The sequence below is a fragment of the Lepidochelys olivacea genome, assembly GCF_965140295.1.
Source record: "Lepidochelys olivacea isolate rLepOli2 genome assembly, chromosome: 11".
Taxonomy (NCBI): domain Eukaryota; kingdom Metazoa; phylum Chordata; order Testudines; family Cheloniidae; genus Lepidochelys; species Lepidochelys olivacea.
This window is the reverse complement of record NC_140421.1, coordinates 45,253,712-45,264,053: the sequence shown is the minus strand read 5'-3', so window position 1 is coordinate 45,264,053 and position 10,342 is coordinate 45,253,712. Positions and strand designations below refer to the sequence as shown.

The following is a 10,342-nucleotide window of genomic DNA, read 5'->3' as shown; positions in this document are numbered from 1 at the left end:
AGTTAGTGTCAGCCTGACGTCGAACAATGCCACGCAGCCAGGGTGGGGGGCGGGCGTCTCTTACTCCGGGGCTGCACTAAGAACCTGAGTCAGAACAAGGCTGCGAGGGAGCGTTTAGCAAGCATGGCTTTCGGAGTCAAATTAGTTTTTTTCTTACACGCTTTTTGTCTTCTTACGATCCACACGCACGGACAAAAGAAAGAGGATGCCACTGCAGAGGAAGTTAAAATCGAAGTCTTACATGTGCCCAAAGAATGCAAGCCAAAGAGCAAGAAGGGGGATCTGCTTAATGCACATTATGATGGCTACCTGGCCAGTGATGGATCCAAGTTTTATTGCAGGTAAATAGCTGCTATTTATACCATTCTTCACCAGATTTGCCTCTCCTCTGCAAATAAAAAATAGGCAAACATTTAGCCTTTTGTTTCTTTTTAAATCTGTGTTAAAGCAGATCTGATAATATTGAATCTGTTCAGGAGAGCAACTTGTATGCAGTGCCCAAAATTACAGTGTGGTTTAGAATGATATAAATGTATATCTAGAGCTATACTTTCAAACCACAAATGCTGTAGATATCATTACATAATATTTAGGCCAAATTAAGCCCCAATTCTGCATTGTATTGTTAGAAATTGATTTAGCTAAATCAGTGGCACCCTCTTACGTGGGTTTCAATTTAAGAGTGCCATAAATAGTGTAGTTTTCTTGTGTAGAGGAGGCACAATGCACGTGAGCAACTTTGCTCATAGCGTGTCAAGGTACACACATGCATATAAGTCTTTGCCGGATCAATGCGTTAGTTTTTATTCTTCAATAAATGTGTGAAAGTGTGGAAGCAGCATGCTCAGTTAAGTGTGTCTTCAGTTAAATGTGTCTTCAGTGTGGAAGCAGCATGCTCAGTTAAGGACAAAATATGACGCCCGTGGAAGCCCGCTACTGGTTGAAATAGGGTAGTGTTGACAGGTTTTGGTGGAGATCTAAGTAATTCTTGAAACTGCAAGTTATTGGCAGTGCTTGTTTGAGTGCTTGTTTTTGCAGTTTTAACGATGTTCTTTTCACATTGGTTTTTTGATTTAATAGGTGAGAGGAGAGGCATTGCATGCTAGGGGAACACTTGGCAGTGTGGCTCCAATGGAGACATACTGTCTAGGAGCTGAAGGATTGGTCAGCTCTAGTGTTGAGGAACAAAACCACCAGATGGATGGCCTGTCATCCTGCATATCCTCTCTAATCCACTCTTTTGCAGCTCATTCTGTGTATTTGTTTTCAGGGGGAGGAGAAGAAGGGAGAGAAGACATTCTCCTCCCAGTTGTGTGATTTGGAAAACTTCTGCTAAGGGAAATTAATAGAGTTTTCCTCACCCAGTGCCCCTCTTTTACGTTCTGCAGAAAGGTGCAATTTTAGCACTCAATTTTTACTTGTTCTTTAACAAGTCAATGGGAGCTTTCCTGTGTATGCAATTTAGGATTTTTAACCAGTTATACCAGAAAAAACTGTTAATACTTCAATATAAATAAAAAAGGGCAGTTATTTACTTTTTAATATACACTTCACTGTGACTTTTTAAAAAATGTAATCTAAATAATGTCACACTTTCCAGAGATGGTATTGTATTTTTTTAAAATCACTTTAACATTTAAATACATTTGAACACTGACTTTTTTGCTGTCTACTCGCTAAAAGCTTATTATTGTTTTTGTAGTCGGACACAAAATGAAGGTCACCCAAAGTGGTTTGTTCTGGGTGTTGGACAAGTCATAAAAGGATTAGATATTGCTATGACGGATATGTGTCCTGGAGAAAAACGGAAAGTGACAATTCCACCATCATTAGCATATGGAAAGCAAGGCTATGGTAAAAAAATTCATATCTGTTTTTTCTTCTCTCTTTATGTTTTCAGATAAATGACAGAAAACAGTGTTGTCAAAAATTTACTTGAGGATTGATCATCCAAGCTTTTTTGATTGAGGGTTTATTTGATGGCTGCAATTACAGGGCCTGATCCTGCAAACTCTTAGTCATACGAGTTCTTACCCATGAACATAGTCCCAAGGAATGTAATGGGGTTGCTCATGTGAATAAGGCCAACTCACAGGAGTAAGTATTGGCAGAATTGAACCTGTAATCGCAGCTAATAAGCTCTCCCTTTTGCTAGCAAGGAATTTCTCTGATAGGAGCACCACAACTACGAACAGCGCCTACCATGGGACATAGAGAGATCATCCTTTCGTTGCTATTATTTGTATTATTTGTAGCATCCAGAGTACCCTCTTAGGATTGAGGCTCCATTGTGCTGCCAGTCCCTGATCCAGTTTGCTTACAATCTAATCTAATACATGACTTATTTTTTGAAAAGAGAAACCACAATTGAAAACCTATCAAAAGGAATCAGATCTTCAACCCACCACTCCAGACACAACATGCTTACAGCTCTTTAATTTCCAGCACCACAATACAGTTAGTCTCACCCTCCACCAAGTGCAGTGACATCACTTACATTAATTCCACAAGCAACTGCAGTGCTGCTTTCATGGATGGCTTATTTCACATGAATGAGGAGTTCTATGCTAACAGCAAGGAGAGGTCATAACTTCAGTGCTTATGATTATACTCCTGTTTGATTTCCAGAGCCTCTAATAGCTCTTTTTGCAGTCAGAAGAGCCAAATATAAGAATTTTTGCAAAAGTTCATTTAGGATTGGAACAGACAAACAGGAAGGGTAAATTGATAGTTATTTTTAAGTGGTCTTTAGATACAACTTTATGAGGAGAACTTTCTTTTGTGGGAGAAAATAAATATGGTTCACTGACAGCCAGAGGAAAAAAATAAGATTTTCAGAAAGCTATCGTTGTATAGGAATTTCAGGGATTTAGATATCTGTTTTTGTGGTTACGAGAAAGGCCTTTTGAGTTCAGTACAAATTATTAAATATTATACTAATTATTATTTCCTCCTATTTATGTAAATCCTTATTCCTTTTGCATTACATTCATGGGGGGAGGGATAGCTCAGTGGTTTGAGCATTGGCCTGCTAAACCCAGGGTTGTGAGTTCAATCCTTGAGGGGGCCATTTAGGGATCTGGGGCAAAAATTGGGGATTGGTCCTGCTTTGAGCAGGGGGTTGGACTAGATGACCTCCTGAGGTCCCTTCCAACCCTGATATTCTATGATTCTATGTTTAATTTCTAAGATTTGGGTACTGCCAGATTAGCCTTTTAATATAATCGTTTTTATTTTCACCCAATCAAAACAATGTGAGATTCACAACACACCACTGAATTAATTTGATGAAACATTGTTTGTTTGAACAACTGTCTTGGGACTAACTGAATGAGAAGTTTAATAGCTCAGCATAATAATTGTTGCAGTCACCACTACCCCACTGAATGGAGCACAGGAAACCTAATCTGAATGCATGATATTTAGGTATGCAATATATGAGACTAATGGGCTGACTCGAGTCTTAAAATCTTATCATGAAACATTTCAGCTGAATGGACAATATCATATTTTAGTTCTTTGTAATCCAGGTTTGTCTGGGAACATGGGACATTGACTAAACTTGCTGCTGCTGTTCTGTGATCATAGTTTGATCATTTATTCATGTCAAAATTCCATGAGCCAACTTCATCCTTGATGTAATTCTATTGAAGGCGGTAGAGTTACACCAGGAATGAATTTTACAACAAGAAATGAACAAATCTTGCCTTGTAGCAACAAGAAAAATCATTGATATAAAATAAAAAGTGCATTATTAAAATCTAACCTTAAATGTAACTGTTTGTTCTAGGCAGTGCTTGAAGAAAGACTTTTTCCTACAACATGGTTGTCCTCTGTCTTAGCATATTCCTGCATGCTGGGGAAGATGACTGTCTAACCTTGACTTAGTCAGGCTGCATGTGGCTCTTTAGGTCTTTACGTGTCTTTTTCTCTGGTATGTATAATTCTTAAAATTACTTGCACCAAAGTCTGCCTAGTTAGCTTATATTAATAAATGTTAGATAAACTTGTTGCAAATATATGGAATATATTTCAGACATTTACAGAATTGAAACAGTTTAACAAAACATGTTTTGTAGTCAAAACTGAAGCCTCTCAATACCGTTTTATTCATTATAGAGATCTCAAATAACAACTACCAGTAATACCAGTTTGTTTGCCCACCCGTTAAAGAAAGCCGATTTACATTTTTAATCTTCAGATATAATAGGATATGTAGAAACTCAAAAATAAATTCTGATGATAGACTAGCCTACATACTAGCTTTAGGTGAGCCAGCATATAATTAGGATCCAGTTGTGTGTTTAAACATTAACTGCATGTTGCATGGTTTGTCAAATGCATGTTTTTGGCTGACTTTTTAGACCTCATTGATCCACTCTTGTTATTTGTCTACCATTTCAGTATCTTGCTTTTAGAAAGCATGAAACAGTAACCCATCTTTGCATTTAATATTTCCTCTACAACTTTGATATTAGAAGATGCTTTGACACAGGAATATTAGAACCTACCTTCAGTCTGTCTTCAGAGACTGAGCAGATTATTCCTATAGCCCATTTTTCCTGTGTTGATCAGATGGCGTGAATTTTGAATTCTTGAGCCTGTGTCTATAGCCTCTCTCCTAATTAGGTGAATATTTCAAATTATATTTTATTATTTGTAAATTCCTTAACAGTTGATGCAGTTATATCAAAATGTTTTAGCAGAACTTGGCTGCTTTTATTGCCGGTTTGTCTCCATTTCAAACAAAGAAGGACTGTGTGTAAACATTGCATCATTTCTACAATCCTTTCAAACCCGACTGTTGCTTTTAAATTACAAAGTAAAAACACATTACTTTAGCCTGGCATGTGGAATTGTCAGGACTTCAAAAGAAGTCTTGTAAGGAGCATTTGTACATGCTATTGTGTTCCAAAACTTCTCTTAATGCAAGGCTTCCTAAGGAGGATTTTTAATAGTTTGAGGTATATTTTCAAATTTTTACTTAAATGTCTGGACACTTGGGATGAACAATGTGAATAATATCTGTCCACATATTAATTTTGTTTCAGAGAAATAGAATGTTATAAATAGTGCCTGAAAACATTTGTCTCTGAATATCAGGATTGCCAGTGCAACCCCCTCTCATTTCCCTTTTGCTAGCAACCTCCTTCTCTGAAAAAGACCCCTGAATACATTACCTTTGATGTTTTCTGTGAGCTTCCTGGTGGCTAAGATCCCCCTATTTCTCCTGCATTCTGCTGTGGGCTAGCTGGCCTTCTCTCTCATCATGCATTTCAGTGTTTATGGGGGTCTGCCTGCTGCCTTCCCCCAAATCCATTAACGTCTTCTAAGAGAGCTGGAGGCTGCCTCCTCCAATTGTGTGGAAAGAGGAAAAACATGAAACACTCCTATCCCACACCCATACCTTCCAATAGTGAGATGAGCTTAGAGACCTTGGGAGCTAAAAAAATCCTAAGGTGACTCTCCCTCAGCTTTATACTGCTTGCACAGCAGTGTCCAAGAGCATTTGCTCTGGCTGCAGTATTGGGTTTGGGCACACCTGATGAATAAGGACCCATGTCGCTGCAAAACCCAAAGAATGGGCCACTAGGCAATATCTCCCTGAAGACAAAGGTAAGGAAAGTTGTCCTGGGTTCAGTGAGGGAAAGGATTGCTCTGGGTCAAGAATGAGGTAGGAAGGAGTCCCACAGAAGGGCTTAATAGTGTAATATTTAAAGCCAGGGGTCAGAATATTATTTGGGTATCACACAAGTTGGAAAATTACACTGTTAACCTATTCCTAATAGATAATAGAAATACTTCTGTATGAATGTATGTACCAGTAGCATGAGCTTTGACCAATGTGACTGCTACAATGTTTTTTTTAATATTCTTAGCACAAGGCAAGATTCCACCTAATGCAACATTGATATTTGAGATTGAACTGTATGCAGTGAATAAAGGACCACGCAGTGTTGAAGCATTTACTCAAATAGACATGGACAGTGACAAGAAACTCTCTCGAGATGAGGTAACTTGAGTCAACTGACTTGGAATAGATCACATATATATACCACTACCAGTAAACCAAAGCATGCATTATCCCTATATGAGCTGCCTCTGATTCCATCTTTTACTTCTCACTTTGCTATGTACAGGGCTACATCCCAGATTTACAAGGATGCAACATTTGTTTCACTCTCGGGCAGTGTCTAAAGTCTCCACTTTTGAGGAATGAGTGTACTGAAATGTGTATGGTCGATTAGTACATTTAAGAGGTTAATTCAGACTCTACACCCACTAAATTCTTGTCCTGTCTGCTGCAACAGCCAACAAGAGTATCAACTATGGTTTCATGATAGAGATATTTGCCAACTACGAACTAGTCAGACATCAACTCATTTCACTCAAGCTCAGTTTTCTATTGAAAATATCTTCGAAGGTGTCTATTCATTGAAGAGTTTTACTATGCACTGTTACTTTATATTGAGAAGATAGTCAGGGAGATAACAAAAATTATGTACTGAAATGGTTATGGTTCCTAATGTTTTTCTCCTTTTAGTGTACTTTTGCTCTGGAGTTTCAAGTGTCAGAGCTTTTAGCTGATTTCATTTTATATTTGTGATATGAATGCCTATATGCAAGTATTTACCATGATGAGCTCACAAAAATGAACTCTGAGCTATGTTTAGTATAATGTTTTCATTTTTTTTCTTTTAGATAAGCCATTATTTGAAGGAGGAATTTGAAAGAGATGGTAAAAAACGTGATGCATCAGTTCACGATTCTATTTTAGCCGATATATTTAAGAATAATGACCATGATGGAGATGGCTTCATATCTGCAAGGGAGTACAATGTCTATCAGCATGATGAACTATAGCAAATTATTTCTAAAATCTCCTGGCTGCTTTCTTTACCCTAGATTTAAAGAATCTCTAAAACGAACTTTCATTTTGTCACATGATGCTTTACATTTTTTTTATGGTAAATTTTTATACCTTTTAAGATGAGTGTTAAAAATCTTACCAGTAACATTTCAGTAATAGACTATGATATATTTTACAAAAGAAATAAAATTATAAAAAGGCATAGTCTGTTTTACACAATCCTTATTTCAGATATAAAATTTTGTGATTTTGTTGGACCTGATTTAGCTGAAATTAGCATCTCTGCTTGACTAAAGCAGAGCACTAATTAGGTGACTCTTCTTGTGTCAGATACAATTAGAATCCATATATTAGCGCGCACAGAATAAAGGTGTGGTTTCAATGTCACCGCTGAAACAAAAGAGCAAAAGAAGGAAGTGGAAAACAGGATTTCTTGGAACACAGAACCCCCATTAAGGTTGAGAAAGATCATGAAAACATACAATAAAGAAAATTAGACAAAATTATGAGCTCTGTTCCCATGAGAGTTGAATAGTGTTTGTTGGGGAAGTTAGGCTCTGACCACACTAAGGTGAGACCAACCGTGGTATTTAAACATGGTTATTCTCTGCAGACTTCTAGCTCAATTTCCTCTAGTAGCGTGGAAAGGTATTTTAGAGACCTTTGCAACAAAAGTATTAGCCTAGTCCATAGTCTTATAAATTATTTTAATATGGTTCTTAGCCCCTTCACCCACCCCTCCCCCAAAAAGCCTGTTAGATTCAACAGCTTGGTGATAGAATTAACCAATTGTGAGCTGAAATGTACTTGCTATAACTATATAAATGCTATGAAAAAAAAATCTGTAATGCCAGATACACAGATAGTCTTAACAGGTGTGAACCATGTGGTTCAGACATACCAAACTAATCTATGCCTTCGTTACACCCACTGTCCTACTTGAAATACTTATGCTGAGATTTTTTGTAATGATGTCACATTTTTTGGTCAAAATGTTGTTTAAATGAAAATTGTCCAGTCATGTTTAATCATGCTGCTGGCAAGAGCAGGGCCGGTGCAAGGATATTTTGCGCCCTAGGTGAAACATCCACCTTGCACTCTCCCCCCCCTTCTGCCCCCCCCCAACCTCCAAAAACTAGTAAACTTAACATTATAAACAGCTTGACAGAACGGATAATGGCTGTTGTAATGTTTCTTTTTGACCTTTAAGGCATTTCAGTTGTTTGCCATTGCCTCTGATGGTGTCCCATTCAAACTCTTACTATTGTGCAAAGCTAAACAATTGAGCCTTGCATTGCATCACCAGCCAGGTTAGGCAGGGTGACAAATCCCTCTTGCCCCAAAGGGCCATTATCCCCTGGTGACTAATTTCTATGCCAAGTCTGTAAAGCAGACTTTTAAGGTAAATACATTATTCCTTCATTACCCATGCACACATCTCACAAAGATTCTCACTCTTGACAAGTTACCAGCCTTCTGTAGATCCCTTCCACGTTCCTCTTTGTGGGCAAGTGCCCTGTAAGACACGTGTGGGGTGCAGTGAGTTTGTCAGGCCTGCGGTGACATCTGTTTGTGAAGATCAGGGGGCCCTTTGCCAAGGGGTGCTGGTGTCATAGTGAGCTTGGGGTGGCTGACAGTATGGGGCAGGTAACACTCACTGGGGTGGGGGGCAGGCGGTGCCGGGATGGGGCTGGTACATGTCAGTCTCCAGCACTTGCCTGGGGGCCACTCCTTGTCTCAGGTGCGGCAGCCGCCCAGGGAGGATGCGGGCGGGGGGGGAGGGCGCCGCCATGGAGGAGAAGCAAGGAACGAGAGCAGCAGGAACCGGGCGCCGCTCGGGAGGAGCTAGGCAGATGGAGCCCAGGGCGCCTACGCTCCCCGCCTGCCCCTGCTGCTGCTGCCGCCCTGGGCTTGGGCCGCCCGGCTCCCCATGAGCAGCGCCTGTTTCCTGCTGCTCTCAGCCAGCAGGTGCGGGGCCCCAAGCGAGCCTGGCCCCTTGCATCTCCTCCGCGGCGGCGCCCCCTGCCCATGTCCTCCCAGGCGGCGGCAGCGGCTGGGGAGCCTGAGAGGAGGAGTGGCCCCCAGGCAAGGGGGGGCAACTCCAAGGTGAAGAGGCTGCTGGCCCTGGCGCAGCCTGAGCGCTGGAGTCTGACAGGTGCCTGCCCCTAAGCAATAGTGTAAAAAAAATAGGGGGGCACCGCTTTTTGGCACCCCCAAATCTTCGCCCTAGGCGGCCACCGAATCTTGGCACCCTAGTGGTTACACTGGCCCTGGGCAAGAGGAGTCTGTGTCAGAATTGCTCAAGCACTTCTGGACAAGCCAGCATAGAGATGCAAGTTAATGCGTTGTAGCATTAATTTATTAGTCGCACCATTCATAGCTTCTGTAGGACAAGCTTCTTGTGCACCCCAGGGGCTCACTGCATTCCTCCATTCTATCCCATGCATGCCACCATCCCATCCTCTAGTTGAGGGACTCCCTGCAGCTTTCCCCAATTTCTCCTCTGCCAGGGGTTGTGTGTGCATCCTCTATGGCAGGTGCCACATATCAGAGGCTCTGGGAGCATTCCTTCCTGCCTCCCCCACCCCCTCATTGCCAACAGCACTGGTTGCTCCTAGTCACCACATGCTAGGGGATGTGTATGCCCCCTTTCCTCCTACCAGCATCCCCAATTTTGCCCCCACACCAGGGATTCTGAGCACTCCCTGCCCTTATGCCAGCTGCGGTGTGCACACACCCCATTCCCCCTATCATTATTATTTGTCTAGGAGATAAGTCACTCAGTGTGTCAACATGTTAAACTCTTTAGGCAGAGGGGAGATGGGGCAGTACTGTTATGCTGGAACGCATTAATAGATGCCATCAACCAGTTGCTTGATCTGTAGACAACTGCAGAGTTTCTTATAACTATCCTAAATCGACAGCACTGGATCCTTGGGTCCCTACTTTCCCCCCTTTTGGTTTCTGATTCTCCCCAAAGCTGTAGGATTCCAATCACTGCTGCCTAGACCAATTCCTGGAATTTTGGAATTGAGTAGCTGTGTCATTCAAAAGTTACCACCTTATAGACAGTCAGCCATACACAGAAATGCAAAAACGTCAATTTGACAGCATTTAAGTTCTAAAGAGACAAGCACCACTGTGTTTTATTTGAATGTGTAATAATTAGACTACACATTAATTGTAAGCTTCCACTAAAGCATGTGCATGCTGAAACTAGCAGCACCAGAATGAAGCAGAAAGGCTGCCACATATACACAGCTTCTACTTATGATAGAGGGAGTTAGAATTTTAATCTTCCTCACTTATAAACTGCAGCATCAAGAGAGCACCAAGCAGGTCAGGCAGACATTCTAGCAGGGCCTAGCACTGCCAAATTTCAATATTCTACACTGCAGTGCCCTCTGCTGCATGCATTCCCCACTATGAAAACTTTTTATTTATTTGGACCAACTTCTGTAGATGAGAGAG

At 40.9% G+C, this 10,342-nt stretch overlaps 1 protein-coding gene across 1 annotated transcript; it reads left to right on the top strand.

Annotated features, from left to right (window-relative positions):
• The first annotated feature begins 121 nt into the window (after positions 1-121).
• FKBP7 (FKBP prolyl isomerase 7) lies at positions 122-6,982 on the top strand. Its single transcript, XM_084643178.1, has 4 exons — positions 122-341; positions 1,703-1,854; positions 5,880-6,013; positions 6,703-6,982. Exons 1-4 carry the CDS (start codon positions 124-126, stop codon positions 6,862-6,864), a joined length of 666 nt encoding a protein of 221 aa, XP_084499304.1. The 5' UTR covers positions 122-123; the 3' UTR covers positions 6,865-6,982.
• Positions 6,983-10,342: the final 3,360 nt, after the last annotated feature.

Excerpts from the sequence above, each read along its gene's own strand:
- FKBP7 (XM_084643178.1), top strand. The coding sequence starts at position 124 with ATGGCTTTCGGAGTCAAATTAGTTTTTTTCTTACACGCTTTTTGTCTT. Across the intron at positions 342-1,702 it reads GGATCCAAGTTTTATTGCAG|TCGGACACAAAATGAAGGTC; the intron begins GTAAATAGCTGC and ends TTGTTTTTGTAG. Across the intron at positions 1,855-5,879 it reads ATATGGAAAGCAAGGCTATG|CACAAGGCAAGATTCCACCT; the intron begins GTAAAAAAATTC and ends TAATATTCTTAG.